This window comes from Pseudorasbora parva, chromosome 2 (genome assembly GCF_024679245.1).
Source record: "Pseudorasbora parva isolate DD20220531a chromosome 2, ASM2467924v1, whole genome shotgun sequence".
NCBI lineage: Eukaryota > Metazoa > Chordata > Actinopteri > Cypriniformes > Gobionidae > Pseudorasbora > Pseudorasbora parva.
The window spans coordinates 52,397,519-52,416,512 of NC_090173.1; the positions used below are offsets into that span (position 1 = coordinate 52,397,519).

Below are 18,994 nucleotides of genomic sequence, written 5' to 3' on the forward strand. Positions count from 1 at the left end.
AATTTTGAGTTCATTGAAATTAAAATTTTGAGTTAATACAATGAAAATGTTTTGAGATTCGACAACCTTTATTAAAATATTATTAAAAGATTTTGTAAGCATATTGGGTAATTGTGTGTGTTTTATTTCTGATGACGCAGTGAAACATGCCAAATAGTGCTATTTTCATGATTTATCAATTTTTTTATGTGGTTCAGATACAAAAATATTTTGAGTTTCTATTTATTAAACAAATTTCCTTCATTGTATCAACTCAAATTTTTAATTTCAATAAACTCAAAATTTTAAGGCAACCAGGTTACTTACTTTTTTAAGTTAAACCAACAAAAACAACCAAAAAAATGTACAGTGTGGGAAACAGAAAGTAAAGGTAGACATATGTATGCAATACAGCCAAAAGTGAGAAAAGGTAGGCATTCGAAGTAGAAGAGAAGAAAACATTTTATCCTCCCTCAGAATGGATACAGGAGATTTAATAGAACAGCATCCGACGGGATGTGAGTATTGTGGAGAAAATGAAACAGTACAACACGTTATCATGTATTCTGAAATGAATTTTCTTTTAGAAAAAGTTAAGAGGTTCAGAGGAAAGAATGGATTGATATAAGTTGAGATAGATACCCATTAAACCCACCCTTATGAAAATTAACCACGGTTTTATTATAGTAAAAGTGTAGTAACCATGTTTTTTTGACTAATTGATTACCATTTATGTGACCAAAGTTTTACCACAAATACCACGGTGTGGCAAGGGGGGCGTGGTTCAGCGAGGTCTGCAGCGGGAGTGAGAGCCGCGGGACGAGCGGTAAGTGAGTGGGTTGGAAGCAGATTAATAACACCTGTCTCTTGTTCCAGTAATGAGCGCGGAGAGGGTATAAAACCTCGGTGGAACCAGAGACCAGGGAGAGAGAGAGACGGACGGTTGATGCACAAACCCCAGAGACTGAGTAACCGGAACCCGGAAGTGCCGACCCGGAAGTAATCGTTGTGACATTGAGAGAGAGAAACTATACACCACTGAGTGTGTTTTGACAGTAAATGAGAATAAATAAAGAAAGCATCAACCGTCTTGCCGACCCCCGTGTCCTCTTCCTTCCTCCTATTAACGAACTTTGCTACACTGGTGCCGAAACCCGGGAGGAAGTAGGACAGCGCCGCCGCCATGCAGACGCCCTCCGCCACGCCATTTGCGGACATTATCACATCCCTCGCGGTCCTCCATCAGGACCAACATCAAGCCATGCTGGACCTTCGGGCAGACCAGGAGCGCCGCTTCGAGGCCATTGTCCGAGGCCAGCAAGAGGACCGCGAGAAGTTCCGGAGCTGGATCGACCGGGAGGTTCGCACCGAAGCCGCCGGGCTCGCCAGCGCACCGGTCCACGTGCCCCTGCACAAAATGGGGCCACAGGATGACCCGGAGGCGTTTATTGACCTCTTCCAAAAAGCCGCGGAGGCCTGCGGGTGGCCCCGGGCACAGTGGCCGGTGCGCCTGATACCACTACTGACAGGAGAGGCCCAGGCGGCTGCACAACAGCTACCGGTGGCGAACCTCCTGGAGTACGAGGACCTAAAGAAGGCCATCCTCCAGCGGGTCGGCCGCTCCCCGGAGCAACACCGACAGAGATTCCGCTCCCTGGAGTGGGGGGAGGCCGGCCGACCCTTCGCGATGGCCCAACAGCTCCGGGACTCATGCCGCAGATGGCTCCTGGCCGGCGGAAGCGACGTGGACCACATCGTCGATCTGGTGGTACTGGAGCAGTTCATCGCTCGGCTCCCAAGGAAAACTGCCGAGTGGGTCCAGTGCCACCGGCCCACGTCGCTGGAGACGGCCATCCACCTGGCGGAGGACCACCTGGTGGCGTGCCCGGGGGTCGGCGCACCCCTTTTAACCTCTCGCTCTCTCTCTCCCCCCTCTGTGTCTCCCTCTCCTCCTATCCCTCTCCCTAGGTTCCGTCCTCCGGGCCCTCCTCGGATTCCCCCCAGAGGCCGGGGTGGGATGGGCCCTGGACCGCTCGGGAGTTCGCGGGCTCCGCCCAGGGGGGCGGGGCTGCTGGGGATGGGGGGTGATAGTGGCTCTGGTTCCGCGCCCTCCCCGCGCTCATTTTCCAACCCACTCCCCGCCGCAGGGGTGGCGGGTAAGCCTGGGCTGGCCTGCTGGCGGTGCGGTGATCCGGATCATTTTGTGGACCGATGTCCGAGGATGGACATCGGGACAATGATCCGGATCCCGGACGTCCAGCGGACCACCCCCGATCAAGCAGGAGAGTACCAAATTCCTGTAAGTATCAAGGGGGGTACATATCAGGCCTTGGTGGATTCAGGATGTAACCAAACCTCGATCCATCAAAGCCTGATGCAGCCGGGGGCATTGGATACAAGCCGCATGGTTAAGGTGCGGTGTGTGCACGGGGATGTGGTGGAATATCCGGTTGTCCCAGTCACGATACAGTTTAGGGGGAAAAAGCATAGTGTTGAGGTGGCGGTTAGTCCCCACCTCCGGCATCCGCTAATTCTGGGGACGAATTGGCCCGCCTTTTCGGCATTATTGGGGTCGTTATGCGCGGATGCCGCTTGGGAAAACAAGGCTAGGAACGGGGCGGTGCGAGTGCAGGTGGGCGAGACTGATACGGGACCCTTGGGAACAGCTTCAGAGGAACCGAGCGGGGTCGAGAGACTGATTCTCTCGGACCGCGATGACTTCCCTCTGGAGCAGTCTCAAGATGAGACCCTAAAACATGCATTTCAGCAGGTCCGCGCTATCGACGGTCAGTCTCTCCAACCCGCATTGCCCGTCACGTATCCTTATTTTGCCATAATTAAGGATCGGTTGTATCGAGTGACCCAAGACACTCAGACAAAAGTGGATACAACCCAGTTATTAGTACCAAAGAGCCGCCGGGAAATGCTTTTCCAGGCGGCTCACTCGAACCCGATGGCGGGCCACCTGGGGCAGGCGGCCACACTGAATCGCTTAATGACCCGATTTTTCTGGCCAGGCATTCATGACAATGTGCGCAGGTGGTGCGCGTCTTGCCCTGAATGTCAGTTGGTGAATCCACTGGCCGCCCCAAAAGCGCCATTGCGCCCCCTTCCATTAATGCAGGTCCCCTTCGAGAGAATTGCGATGGACCTCATCGGGCCATTAGAGCGATCCGCACGCGGACATCGTTTTGCGTTAGTCATCGTGGACTACGCAACACGATATCCGGAGGCAGTGGCTCTCCGCAACATCTCCGCGAAGAGTGTTGCGGACGCTCTGTTTCGTCTGATCTCCCGAGTGGGGATTCCGAAAGAAATCCTCACTGATCAAGGCACGGCGTTTATGTCACGCACGATGAGCGAACTCTACGGATTATTGGGCATTAAATCCATTCGAACAAGCGTCTATCACCCACAAACGGACGGCTTGGTCGAACGATTTAATCGCACTCTTAAATCCATGATCCGTAAGTTCGTACAGGAAGACGCCAAAAATTGGGATCGGTGGTTAGAACCCCTCTTATTTGCCGTGCGGGAGGTTCCACAAGCCTCCACGGGGTTTTCCCCCTTCGAGCTTCTCTACGGACGACAGCCACGGGGGGTGCTGGACGTCCTACGAGAAACTTGGGAGGAGGGACCTTCTTTGGCCAAAAACGAAATTCAGTACGTCATGGACTTGCGAACAAAACTCCACACCTTGGGGCGGCTATCTAGGGAGAATTTGTTGCAAGCCCAGGACCGCCAGAGCCGGTCATATAACAGGGGTACAAAACTACGCAAATTCACACCGGGAGAGAAAGTGCTCGTTCTACTCCCTACGTCGAGCTCAAAATTAATGTCAAAGTGGCAGGGGCCGTTTGAGGTCGCACGACAGATAGGAGAGCTCGATTATGAAGTGATACGATCCGATAGGAACGGGGCACGTCAAATATACCACCTCAACCTGCTAAAAAAATGGAATGAGGTGGAATCGGTGTTGTTGGCAACGGTGATCGGGGGAGAGGATGATCTCGGGCCAGAGGCGAGCATTAAAGCGCAATCAGTCGCGCTGGCCCCTGGGGGAGATCACCTCTCACCGTTACAACTCACTGATTTATCAAAATTGCAGGCGGAGTTCGCGGACGTGTTCTCGCCCCTACCGGGACATACCGACTTGATTCAGCACCATATCGAGACCGAGCCGGGCGTGGTAGTTCGCAGCCGGCCGTATCGCTTGCCTGAACACAAGAAAAAAGTAGTTCAGGAAGAATTAGGCGCAATGCTCGACATGGGAGTAATCGAGGAGTCCAACAGTGACTGGGCGAGCCCGATAGTTTTGGTCCCCAAAACAGACGGCTCGGTCAGGTTCTGTGTGGACTACCGCAAGGTGAACGCTGTGTCGAAATTCGACGCGTATCCAATGCCGCGGGTTGACGAGTTGCTTGATCGGTTAGGCACGGCTCGATTTTATTCGACACTGGACTTAACAAAGGGCTATTGGCAGATCCCCTTGTCTCCATTGTCCAAAGAAAAAACAGCTTTCACCACGCCGTTTGGATTACACCAATTTGTCACGCTTCCTTTCGGCTTGTTCGGGGCGCCCGCAACCTTCCAGCGACTCATGGATAGGATTTTGCGCCCCCATGCTGCATATGCTGCTGCGTACCTGGATGACATAGTGATTTATAGTCACGATTGGCAGCGGCATATGCAGCATGTGAGGGCGGTCCTGAGGTCGCTGAGGGGAGCGGGGCTCACGGCCAACCCAAAGAAGTGTGCGATTGGGCGGGTGGAAGTAAGGTATCTGGGCTTCCACTTGGGTCATGGTCAGGTGCGTCCCCAAATTGATAAGACTGCCGCAATTGCAACCTGTCCGAGGCCCAAGACCAAAAAGGAGGTAAGACAGTTTTTGGGGCTGGCGGGATATTATAGACGGTTTATACCAAATTATTCGGACCTCACCAGCCCTTTGACTGATCTTACTAGAAAGGGGCTACCAGATACGGTCCAGTGGACGGAGCCGTGTCAACAGGCTTTTACCCAAGTGAAGGCTGCTCTATGTGGCGGGCCGCTTTTACACTCCCCTGACTTTTCTCTCCCTTTCTTGTTGCAGACTGACGCGTCGGACAGGGGGCTGGGCGCAGTCCTGGCCCAGGAGGTGGAGGGGGGAGAGCGGCCGGTGCTGTACATTAGCCGTAAGCTCTCTAAGAGGGAAGCTAAGTACAGCACCATAGAGAAGGAGTGTTTGGCCATCAGATGGGCCGTTCTCACTCTCCGCTATTACCTCCTGGGGCGGGAGTTCACTCTCTGTTCGGACCACGCTCCTCTCCAATGGCTCCACCGCATGAAGGATACCAACGCGCGGATCACCCGTTGGTATCTAGCTCTTCAGCCGTTTAAGTTCAAGGTGGTCCACAGGCCGGGTGCTCAGATGGCTGTGGCCGATTTCCTCTCCAGAAATGGGGGGGGGGGGGGCTGCAGGCCGGACGGCTCCCCGGCCTGAGTCGGGCGGTGGGGGTATGTGGCAAGGGGGGCGTGGTTCAGCGAGGTCTGCAGCGGGAGTGAGAGCCGCGGGACGAGCGGTAAGTGAGTGGGTTGGAAGCAGATTAATAACACCTGTCTCTTGTTCCAGTAATGAGCGCGGAGAGGGTATAAAACCTCGGTGGAACCAGAGACCAGGGAGAGAGAGAGACGGACGGTTGATGCACAAACCCCAGAGACTGAGTAACCGGAACCCGGAAGTGCCGACCCGGAAGTAATCGTTGTGACATTGAGAGAGAGAAACTATACACCACTGAGTGTGTTTTGACAGTAAATGAGAATAAATAAAGAAAGCATCAACCGTCTTGCCGACCCCCGTGTCCTCTTCCTTCCTCCTATTAACGAACTTTGCTACACACGGTTAAGCTATTGTTAGAGTAGCAAAGACAGGGTTAATTTGTAGTTACCATGGTTTAACTCTAATAACAGTGTTTTTTTATTTCGTTTTTTTTGTTTGTTTTATTTGTAGTAAAACCATAGTTAATTTTCTGGGGCAGAATAGAGAATAACAGAGAAGCTTTATTTAAATATCTGGATCCAAATGAGCTGAACACACAGGGATGGCTGTAGCATAGCGGGGAAGGATGGAGAGATGGGTGTAGATAAAGTCGTTATTTAGATTTTTGTGCGCACAATAACTATTTCTGTCGCATTGTAAATGTATTGTACAGCCACTGAGATGGACTTTGTAATGACGTCTTCAGTGCCTTTTATGGGTCTTGTGAGTGGGTCAGTGGAAAGAGGTCCTAAGGGCATTGATTAGCTGTTTCAGGTGTGTTTGATTGTTGGAGCTAAACTCTGCAGGACAGCGGCCCTCCAGGACCGAGATTGGGGACCCCCGCCCTACGGTCTTGTGGACTTAACGGACACGCACGTGCTTCCTTCTTCAAAGGAAGAAGAAGAAGAAGAACCCTCATGCATTTGCATTTGATTTGAAGTAATTATTTATACGCATTTATGTGTGATCGGGTTCGGTTAACAGGTATACCCATTTGAAACATTCGATCATTATTCCAATAAATAAACCTGGGAAAGATCATTTTGAAGCAACTAGTTATAGACCTATAGTATTAACTTCTAATTTGTGCAAACTCATGAAACATTGTGAATAGGTTAATGATAACTATATTGAAAAAAGAGATTTGTTTTCTCCACATCAAAGTGGTTTTCGTAGTGGTAGAAATCCAATGGATGCAGTGGTATGTCTAGAGTCAGATATAAGAAAGGCACAGATCAGTGTTTTTCGACATAGAGAAAGCATACGACATGCTATGGAAAGATGGTCTGTTAATTCAAATGAAATCCTTAGGTATAAGTGGAATTAGGTATTGGACTTTTTTTAATAATAGAATTTAAGTTAGGGTGGGAACAAGTCACGCAAACAAAAAACAAATTGAAAATGGAACGCCGCAGGGAAGTGTTTGTAGCCCGCTCCTGTTTAATATCATGATTAATGACAAATTCAGTCAGGTAGAAAATAGTATGGGAAGATCGATATATGCTGATGATGGAGCATTGTGGAAGAGAGGGAGGAATGTGGCTTATATGGTTTTATAAAATTCAGACAGCAATAAACCAAGTTGAAGATTAAACCAAGTTGAAGATTCTCTTCCGCGTTTGTTTTCAAACCTCAAATAAAGATTAAAACGGTTGTGAATCAGCGGATTGATTCATTATTCGGCAATGTCCAATGTCACGTGATTTCAGCAGTTTGACACGCGATCCGAATCATGATTCATGACCGTTTGAATCTTTATTTGAGGAACGTGGAAGAGAAGACTGCTGAATAAAGTCATAGTTTTTGTTATGTTTGGACCAAAATGTATTGTCGACGCTTTAAAAGAGTCTAACTAACCAACTGATGTCACATATGGACTACTTTGATGATGTTCATTACCTTCTGGACGTGGACAGCAAGTGGGCATACATTTACATTCAAAGGACAGAAAGCCCTCGGACTAAATCTAAAATATCTTTAACTGTGGTCCAAAGATGAACGGAGGTCTTACGGGTGTGGAACGACATTAGGGTGAGTCATTAATGAAAGAAATTAAATTTTTGGGTGAAATGACCCTTTAAAATGTAGAGATTCGTATTGATATGAGTAAATCTGGAGCCGCATATGACATCTGGAAGAAGCGGTGGGAAAGAGAGGTGAAGGGGCGACATCTGCATTAGATTCAGAGAAAAGTGGGAAAAGGAGATTGGAATTCAGCATTAAGAAGAATCATCATTCATTTTTATACTTCGCATAGGACACACAGGGTTAAATTATAATTTACATAAAATCTATAAACATTATACAGAATTCAAATGATGGGTCTCACAGTGGTTTTTTTATGGGTTCCGGCTCATATTGGTGTTCAAGGAAATGAATTGGCAGACAAGGAAGCAAAGGAAGCCATTAAAAACAAAGACATTAGTTCATCAGTTAATCTGAGTAAGAATGAAATCAGAGTATTATTAAGAAGAGGTTGAAGGAAAGATGGCAAAAACAATGGGATCAGGAGATGAAAGGTCGATGGTTTTACAGGATTCAAAGGAAAGTAGGAGAGATGAGAAGTGCAGGAGAAAATAGAAGAGAAGAGATGATAATATCAAGGATGAGATTTGGACACACAAGTCTAAACAGCACACTTTATAAAATGAATAAACATGATACAGGAAAGTGTGAATTTTGTGGGCAAGAAGAAACCGTGGAACATGTTATGTTATTCTGTCAGAAATATGAGACTGAAAGAAGGGTTTTAATGCAAAATCTAGAAAGAATAAAAAGCAATTTATATTGAGAGATATTTTACAAAATAACTCAGGAAATGAATGCTATAATTTTCTTTTTCAATATTTAAAGTGGCTAATTTATGGACTAGAATATAAAGGAGAGCATGTGTCATTTTGTTCCACACTCCATACCAGTCGGTGGCGGTAATACACCATTTCGTTGTTTGTCAACCGCCAATAAACTTGAAGAAGAAGAAGAAGAAGAAGAACGGAAGAACGGAAGAACCCTGCAGTGAAACCGTGAAACCGAAAGCAAAGCAGTCGTGGACCATAGAATGCCATTTCGGAAGATACAAAATCATCAATCGTGATGTGACAGTAAGTTTATTAATATTTTCAAAGCTGTGATATCGGTAGAGTATTAGCCAACGTCTAAACAGACCGTACGACGAACTCAAACACAAAGGCTAATAAAGTTTAAAGTTACTTTCGTGAACACTCATAAAATGGCCGAACATGGTTAAATGTACACTTTTTCCTCCTTTAATTTGGAGAATTTTAGTATAAATGTTAATGTTGAAAAGATATTGGACTTTGGTTGACTTTAAAACATTGATAATCTATTGTGTAACATGTGACGCAGTAAGACTGGGGGAAGGGAGTGTTTTTTCACCATAGGTTTTCACTGACAGGATTATAACATAAACATAAAAATAACATTGTTTGCTTATTTGGGAGTGTGAAAAACACCTGCAAGAGATCAGTTGTGTCATTAGTGAAGACGAATCCAGTGTTTGATAGTGAATTAGTGATGGACAGGCCGAGGCGTCGTGAGTCCCGAAGCTTTGAAACAACACCCGACACGAGATCGTCTCCATGACTCCATCTAGTGGACACTGGCGTGTATTGATCTGAAATAACCGTCGCGGTTTCTCAATATGCATACTTGTAGGGCTGGGCGATATGGCCAAAATTTCATATCCCGATATAGCTCATTTGATATCCCGATAACGATATACATAACGATATAGCAACCTTTCTATTAATTCAGTTTATGAATAGTCTATACAAAATTGCAATGTGGAAATGCAGTTTGAAATGATATACAAAACAAATAAAGGTAGTATGGACTACATTTTTATTTTATTTAGAACCTTTTTTTTAAAGCAAGACTGTTGGTAAAGTTAACACCTGCCTAGGGATGTTTACCGATGAACGTTTGACCGATGGCTGACCGTATCAACGTTAACCGATCAAAGTTGTCGGTTAAAATAAATAAAAAAGTGATCTCTAAATTAGGCTATTATAGACAGTGGACTAAACGCTACTACAGTTGGCCGTCTCATTCCAAAATCTTTTTGTGTGATTGAACATATCCCTCGCACTCAATTTTTCATAACTCGCCTGTTTGTACTTAATAAACCAATAAAAACATGTGACAAGAGGTCCCAGCGTTTGGGTTTGCGCGCTCACAAGGTTTGCAAAAAGTAAACACTCGAGGTTAGAGCCAGAGCAGACGACAGTATGAAGCGTGCATTTCGCTTAAGATGGGCTTACATTTGGAAATATATTACATCTTCATTTCAGTGGTAACACATAAGGTGTTGATCGTCTTTCTTTATTATTGTTAGCAGTAACGTTACCTCAAACTAAAGCAGCGTCTCTTCGGAGCGGTCATTTTCTTAAATGAGCCGCGGCAATGATTCAAATGAGCTTCTAAGGCTGGACAAACGCCTTTATTTTCAACGCGATCACCTTGTACCCAAACCATTTCGAAACTAAGGAGCCATTTGTCCTCTGATTACAAACAAGCTCTCCTCTGCGGCGCGTTTGCGGGACTCGTGCTTCGCGCTGTGGGGGATTTTAAAAAAGTGACGTGAGTGGAAGGGAGGCTGCAGCGCGTGTGTGTGTGTGAGTGAGAGAGCGAGAGAGAGACAGAGGGAGCGCGTTTATGTATTGCATGCCGTGGCGTGAGGTGCATCTTGACGTAAAATTCTGCCATAAACGCCTTATCGTGGCGTAAGCGATAGAGCCTTATATAAAACGATAGACATTTTCTATCGTCCAGACGATATATTTCGTCATATCGCCCAGCCCTACATACTTGTATGTCTTTTATTTTATTTTATTTATTTTATTTTTATTTTATTAATGCCATAAATAATAATAATAAAAATAAAACAGTGCCAGAGGACAAGAACAAAATTATAATAAACAACAAAAGGACAAGGGTGCTATTTTATACAATGTCATACCTGCTTGCCAAGTTATGAGTTCTGATTGCCTTTTTACTTGTGCAATTACACAAAATCGAACAATAAAGCTTGAATTAATTTTTAAAACAAGAAAAGTTAGGTTTAGAGTCCGACCATTTCATTTTATGAATGTGAAATTTTCCCGTTAATATTAATAATTGTATGAAGTATGCGTTATCTTTCTCAATCCCATAATCATTTAAGTATATTAATATGTCAAATCCACTCAGCTGCAAATTAACATTCAATTTTTTTCAATTACACGCTCCACATCAATCCAAAATATTTTTGTATGCAATGGAAAAATAAATGAAAATTTTTTTCCTTTTCACCATTACAGAAATTAGTAATCAATATCTAATTTAAAGCGTTCCAGCACATGTTTTACTGGATATATTCTTTGCATTATTTTAAAAGACACTTTTTTTACTTTGTTATTAATACAGAATTTATCTACTGTTCGCCAAGCTTTACGCCAATTCACATCTCCGAACACAGAAGACCAGATAAATCTAGCTGGAGGATAAACAATATTATTAAGTATGTTTCTAATATAATTATTTGAGACTCTACCTTGTAAAATATTTTTATTACCAATAAATATTTTACCCTTGATATCATTAATATTTAGTTGATCTTCCTGTGATGTATTCCTCAGAAGGATCAAAACTTTTTGGGGGATTGCATCCATTATAACAGCAAATTCTTTGGGTCTGACTGGTATTTTAAATGTATTTAAAAATTCCCTATATGTTAAAAAAGTACCATCATTATCTAAAAAAGCTGACTAACTAAAATAATATTGTTCTTGACCCAATAATCAAAAAAGAGATATTTATTTTTGTATAGGAAAAAAAAAAAATTGTATAAAAAAATAGTTTTTTTCTGCCTTCTATAAAGCGCTTTTGATGTTTGGCATAATTCTGTAGGTCCACTGTAATTCTGCAATTCTTCTATTGTAGGCTACGGTATAGTTATTTTATATTTCTTAATAAAATTGTACCTGATTGACAATGCTATAACGAAAGTATAGCCTACATTATTACGGGTAGAATACCGCAGGATTAAAAGTGGTCCAAAGTTTTTTTCAAAGAAACAGAAAGTCACTTTAGAGCATTCACAACATGTAGGCTAGGCTACAGGGGCGTCGCATCCGTGGGGGATACACCCACTCTTTTCTCGGTGACAGGTTTCAACACCCGCTCTTTTTCTGCAGTTTTTCCGCAGTTTTGCACAAACACCAGAGCCTACTGCAGTCGCTCCTCCATTTCTCTGGCCGCTCTGTGTCTGCGCTCGCTGCTGTTTCGGTATATAGGACGGACCTGTCCGCGGTCGTTCTCTGTGGTTCTGACCAAAGAAGAGTGCTTTGTAATCTCCATTATAGCACCAGGCTGCATAGCTACCCCATCTCTCTGAGCCCATAGACTGTAAAAGTGGTCAGGATTGTAATATTTCCCCAAAACGAAGTTTAGTTCTCAGCTCGTATAACATGAACCCGGATATTTGACAATTCTGTCTAATTGTGAAAAGAAAAACGTTACACACGTCAACCCATTACCGACGATTTTTGTTCGCGTCTTTATTAAATAGGCCTAGCCTATAGCCTACAAACAGTTAGGCTATTTAATTAAAACATTATGTTATAGGCTAATATTTAAACATAGCCTAGCTATGACATTATAGTTTTCTTTAACCCTTTGTCCAACGAAATTAAGCGCCGCCGCATTTTGTTCCTTCATGACAGCGGGAACAACTCACTCGGTAATTTTGTGCCATATGATACAGATAGCCTAGGTGATATACATAATTATAAACTATAAATGTTCTACTTTTATGTCACAATAACAACAAAGATACTGGGAATATTGTTTATGCACTTCAAAATTTCCAAACGCTGTCTTAATTCATTTTTTTATTATTAGGCTAATAAAAACTGTTTAAAAGCATTTCTAAATTCAGTTAATATTTCCAAAAAAATGAATTTTCGAGCCAAAATAACGAAATGGTAAAAACTAGGCTTCCACCATGCAAATTAAATTTAGCCCTTCTCTGGCAGTTAGGCTACAACCCGATGGGTAACGAACGGTAATAAGCTAAATGTTCTAAATAAATATGCACACAGCCTAATAATAATGATAATTAAAAATTAAATAAACTCAAATATTCTACAGTGTTGCTTATAGATTAGCCTACAACTATAATGATTGAGCTATAGCCTATTTCAAGTTGTTAGGCTGCAGCACTATGCCTAAGGGAAAAATCCAAACTTCAGTCTATTTTAACGACATGTAGGACAGCAGATAGAATATATCAGAAAATATCAAATCTAATATAAAATATCTCTCCAAGAGATTATAATAGCCTACTGGGTTGCACAGTGACGCCGACTGGGTACTGGAGTTTCTGAGGGGAAATGTTGCAGTGCGTTGATCATCTCTTCAAAGGAAGATTACGAACGGCGAACACTACAGTGGTTAGCTTGACGATCTGAGTACAGAAAGCATTTACTTTAATTCCTAGATGGTTTGTCTCCTTGCTGCTTCTTGATTCTCGCGACTAGTGAGTTGGCTGACAGGTGGTTGTCATGAAAATGATGTAGTTTAAGGCGACACAAGTTCGCGTTCATTTACACTGAATCAAAACCGCTTCTATGTCGCCTTTGATACTAGGGGCCGAGGTGGGTCAGACTCGGCATATTTTAAGTCTGCTTTAATGCGGCATCGCGTCTTTACACAGAATTTTGAGCAGACACAGACCCGCGTTAGACCCGCCTTAACTCGGCTGTGTAAAGATGCCTATAGATATATTTTCTATATGGCTCTGGTAGGATGGTACTTCCAGCGGCTCACTACCACGCCCCTGGCACGAGCTCACCACGCCCTAAGAAATGTTTTCCCGTGATCACATGATGAGAACGGCTTCAGTCCAGTATGAGCGCTCATGTTACATGAAGTAGAAACATTATGAATGAAACTTTCTCTTCACTTGCTTTTAACATCCTAATGAAGAAAATACAGATAAATAATGCAGTTGTAAGTACATGTTAAGCTTTTCTTTTGATATTTTTGCCGCCCGTCATTTCTACAGATAATTTTTATACTTCATACGCTTTCAACCTGACACGCAAATGGTTGCCGTGGTAATGAACAACAATACCGTAACTTGCTGGCGTATAGACGGTTTCAACGGCAACAACATAAACAAACCCTACTGCGCATGCGCGCTTTTGTGGCCCAAACTTAACTTCCGGTAGACATCAATAACACCAGAGGATGCGTTATCTTTCTTATGCGTTAGCATCTTTAATTTTAATTGTGCACCATTATCTTAATGTATATATATTTTTTTGTTTCAGCATGTTTATTATAAATAATCTCCCATTTATATCTTTAATATAGAGTGGGAAAACGCCCCACTTAAAGGGTAGGTCACCCAAAACTGAAAATCCTGTCATTCATTACTCACCGTCACGTTGATCCCAGAGTTTCTCCCCACCACTTTTTTTAAAACATCTTGCTTCACGGATTAACCTAACTAATACAAACCAAACATCTCTGGTTAACTAGAAGAGTATCATTTCATTTGTTTGTTAAATAAGAGGCGATCGCTCGTTGCCGCTGTTATCAGTGCTGCAGATTTCTCTCGCGGCTCATGCAGTCTTCACACAGACGAGCGCTTTAATCTAACGCTCAACGCCATTGCAGAGACTTTCTGTTTGTTCCGGTCAGATCACGAAACAAAATGCACAAAAACTGTCCCTGCTCTTGATGTACAACCACTGATGGTATTCGGTTTTGATGAGAGAAAAATAGACCACGAGGGCAGATTAGAAACGAGAACTTCTGACAAGTTTAACAGACTAGCAGTGATTAAGCAAAGTGTGCAAATCTATTTGCCTTTATTCACGTGAAAAATCTTGGCACAACACTATTGTGTTTAGATGCAATAATTAAACGCAATTAATACATTTAATTATAAACTCAGTATGTCTCATTTAGTTGGTAACATTTAAATTGGCCACCGTGTGAAATGACAAAATCATATAATGGAATATAACAGTATACTGATAACTGTAAGCAGGTAAGCACTACAAGATGTTTTTGAATGCATTAGAGAAAACGACAAAATTACTTATTCACAAAATTACGTGTGTGAATAAGTGCTACCTGTTTAAAATGTGCTTGCACCCGATCATATTACATTTACATTTACATTACATTTTACATTTATGCATTTAGCAGACGCTTTTATCCAAAGCGACTTACAACTCAGGAGAACAGGAAGCGATCCGTCAAGAAGAGGCAACGAAACACAAAAAGTGCCCTAAATACTAAGATTTGTACACTGCTTAGAGTAGCAAAGACCAGAAAAGGAAAGAAGAAAGGAGAAATAGAGGGGGATTTTTTTTTTTTTTTTTTTTTAATGTAAGATTAAGTGCTCATGGAAGAGATGAGTTTTTACCTGTCTTTTGAACGAAGTGAGTGATTCTGTTGTGCGTATGGAGGACGGAAGATCGTTCCACCAACCCGGAACAATGAAAGAAAAAGTTTGAGAGAGGGATTTCATGCCTCTCTGTGATGGTACCACAAGCCTTCGCTCATTAGCTGAGCGAAGGCTTCTGGTGGGTGTGTAGACGCGTAGGAGTGAGTCGAAGTATGCGGGTGCTGCGCTTGTGGAAGATCCATAAGCAAGAGTCAGGGCTTTGAATTTGATCCGGGCAGCGAGTGGTAGCCAATGCAGAGAGATGAATAGAGGTGTGACATGAGCCCTTTTGGGCTCATTGAATACAAGACGTGCTGCAGCGTTCTGGATCATTTGCAACGGTTTGATTGCACAAGATGGAAGAAGGTATTCAGAAGAAGGTAAAAAAGAATCCCTTAAACTTTAACATCCCGCTCATGCCAATCGCCGTGATCATCTGTATAACGCTGGTTGTTTACCGTGTGAGTTCTGAACACTGCACTATGCTTATTTAAATCTTTTCGTTTCTACACATATTAGGCTACATATTCCTCATGTCTGTGAGGCAAGCCTGCTGAGTTTCAGTTTATTTGAGACGCGCTTCAGTTCATGAGCAATGAAAGCGATCACTTCCTCGACCTAGTCTACTTATTAATTTCTTAGGCTATTTAATAAATACATGCAATTAACCGAAGAAACCTTTATTAAAATTAAGAGACAATTTGTACAAAACGAAAGAAAGGCTTTTTACAAAACAAAACTTAATATTAAACTAAATATAACCACCAAAATCATTTCTGACCCACTTGCATCTTTGCACTTATAGCCTATCATAATCAGATGAAATCTAAAAATAATATTATAATATTTAAACATAAATATGAAGAAAAAAAAACATTGTTTAATGGCTACAACAAGTATAGTAAGCTACAGATTTATGTCATGTCTGAGCTGGATTTGAACGAACATCATTTTACCGGTGGGTTCATGAGCGCGCGCCTGCAGATTATTGAGCTGATCACACATTTTGTCGGACATTTAATATTTTTCCCGGCCAATATCCGGTAATTACCGGACAACGGAAACCCTGGACTTGATCCCAACCCGTAAGTAGCCTATCTTAAATTGTGTTCCGACAATGAACGAAGGTCTTACGAGTTTGGAACGACATAAGGGTGAGTAATAATGACAGAGTTAACATGTTTGTGTGACCTTACCCTTTAAGGACCATATGCCGTTTTCTGTACAGTAGCCTATACAAATACATGCGCACTCGCCTTTCAATTATGCAATGCGTCGGAATAACATGTTTCTTTGTTTCATAATATAAGATTAATGTTGGGAAACTTGTCATGTGCTCTCTGCTTGATTTTTAATATTTATATCATGTTAACCAAGAATAGTACGTCAAAATGTATTTCTACTGAGTAGTGCGCCATACTATCCATTAGCCAGACCGATAAACAGACACAGACCGGAAGTTAACTTCGGGCCAGGCGTGTAACCGTAGCAACGCGCGTGCGTTCGATGAAACCGTCTATAGTCTAACTTTTATTTGAGGAAATCTGTTGTAATAGGCTGTTAGGTTTGGACTTATTGGTTCTGTGCTTTTTTAGTGGCATTCAGTATAAGGATAAGGATATGGCTGTTCAATGTTCATAGATTAGTTAGTGGTCTCGTATTGCGCTGCTGCTTCGCTAGCATGAATGAATCAATGAAAGCATCGTCGTCATCGGGAGTTAACGTAGTTTGAGTCAGCGGCTCGATTGATAAGGCTCTGTGTCTACAGACATTTCACCCTCCTCCTCTTCAGGTGAAGGTGGTGGAGAAAAGTCCTCTACTTTAGATGACCGCTCTGTTGCAAGGCTACTGTCGTCACTCCCAGTCACTAACCATCTTTGCGAGTCTGACACCTGTCAAACAATCCGTCACTGCGGGTCTCAGGTGCAGCGACACTTCGCCCCGCCTTAATGTGTCGCCCGCCCCATCGTCCAGACTGCACTCGGGTTACTCCAGGCGCACCTGATGAAACACTTCAGCGCTTCATTTAGCCGTAGTCACGGGACATGGTTGTTTCGAATGACATTTACGAGCAGTGTTTCAAACATCTGCACTTCGGGATCTTGACACAGCGTCGATATGTCAGTTTCGGGTCAGCCATCCCTAGTGTTTGAATGACCTGCGATTAAAAGTGTGGCCAACATGATGATCTACAAACCAATATTATTTACAGTAACAGGAGAAAAACTGTTAATGTTGTATTAAACTGAATTAAATGCCATTAAAATAAAATGTGTCGATGGAGTTGTGTATTTTCTGTGTCCCATTACAGGCCTGAAATCGAGTCTCACATCAAGGAGGAAGAGGAGGAGCAAAATTCCAGTAAAATGAGCGTATGTGAGGAGAGAGAGGAGGAGGTGATTGCTCACACTCAGAGAGCAGCTTCTCCAGTATCCAGCTGTGTGTCCATGAAGAGTAACAACTCCATGATTGATCCTCCAGTGTTCAGTGATAGACCATCTTCAGGATTCAGCTGTGTGTCTATGAAGAGTAACAACTCCATGATTGATCCTCCAGTGTTCAGTGATAGACCATCTTCAGGATTCAGCTGTGTGTCTATGAAGAGTAACAACTCCATGATTGATCCTCCAGTGTTCAGTGATAGACCATCTTCAGGATTCAGCTGTGTGTCTATGAAAAGTAACCTCTCCATGATTGATCCTCCAGTGTTCAGTGATAGACCATCTTCAGGATTCAGCTGTGTGTCTATGAAGAGTAACCTCTCCATGATTGATCCTCCAGTGTTCAGTGATAGACCATCTTCAGGATTCAGCTGTGTGTCTATGAAGAGTAACCTCTCCATGATTGATCCTCCAGTGTTCAGTGATAGACCATCTTCAGGATTCAGCTGTGTGTCTATGAAGAGTAACCTCTCCATGATTGATCCTCCAGTGTTCAGTGATAGACCATCTTCAGGATTCAGCTGTGTGTCTATGAAGAGTAACATCTCCATGATTGATCCTCCAGTGTTCAGTGATAGACCATCTTCAGGATTCAGCTGTGTGTCTATGAAGAGTAACATCTCCATGATTGATCCTCCAGTGTTCAGTGATAGACCATCTTCAGGATTCAGCTGTGTGTCTATGAGGAGTAACCACTCCATGATTGATCCTCCAGTGTTCAGTGATGGAGCTGCTGTGACCTTTGACCCTGTGTGAGTATCAAGATGTTCAGGGCCGGCCCAGACTCTGTTAGTGCCCTAGATTAGAGGTTATATTAGTTCATCGCCCCTAAAACTTGCAATAACACACATACAGACTAACACACGCGTGCGTATGTTTGCACAAATAGTTGTTAAAATAAAGGATAAGAAGTCTATATAAAATATGTTTCCAAATGTAATATATCTATAGATGGTGGTCTTGTAGTCCAGATAACTAGTTTGTCTCATTGGCCTCTTACTGGCACCCTTATTTTTGAACATAGACTGGAAAGTTACATATCCAAACTTTAATGTTGCTGCACTTGATGTACTAGACTGCATTTATTTGTATTTTCTATTAATATTAAACCGGTGTCTGGTCTCCCTAAAAGTGCAAGTCAAAGCAATAAATCTAATCGAGTTGACTCCTACTGTCAAATTTGTCCCAAACAATCAATATGCTCTGGGAGTTTGTTTAGATGAAGTTCTCAATATGGCCGCCAGGTGACACTCAAACTTCATTTGGTGATTTAAAAACATGAAGGCTTTTAATTCATGAATGCTTCTGACCGCTGGACTCTTTTGATAAAGACACACAGGATTTTATTTCTGGGGTCCGTTCTTCATTAACACTTCTTATTAGACTAGTTTGAGATGAGCTCTGATGTCGTGCTGACGTGTGTCAAAAATCTCTTGCGATGGTAAGGCGGATGTGTCGGATTAATAAACATAAATAACAAAAACTTTATTTAAAGGGGGGGGGTGAAACACTCAGTTTCAGTCAATCTCATGTCAATCTTGAGTACCTATAGAGTACTATTGCATCCTTCATATCTCCGAAAAGTCTTTAGTTTTA

The 18,994-nt window shown here is 43.0% G+C and overlaps 1 protein-coding gene across 1 annotated transcript in view; it reads left to right on the plus strand.

Moving 5' to 3' along the window:
- Positions 1-8,520: 8,520 nt before the first annotated feature.
- The window catches only part of LOC137046630 (NACHT, LRR and PYD domains-containing protein 12-like), a 340,026-nt gene continuing 329,552 nt past the window's right edge, over positions 8,521-18,994 (plus strand). The window contains exons 1-2 of the mRNA XM_067423926.1: positions 8,521-8,598; positions 17,269-18,150. Of these exons, the coding sequence (XP_067280027.1) occupies positions 17,324-18,150 (827 nt within the window). The 5' untranslated portion in view covers positions 8,521-8,598; positions 17,269-17,323. The remainder of the gene's footprint in view (positions 8,599-17,268; positions 18,151-18,994) is intronic.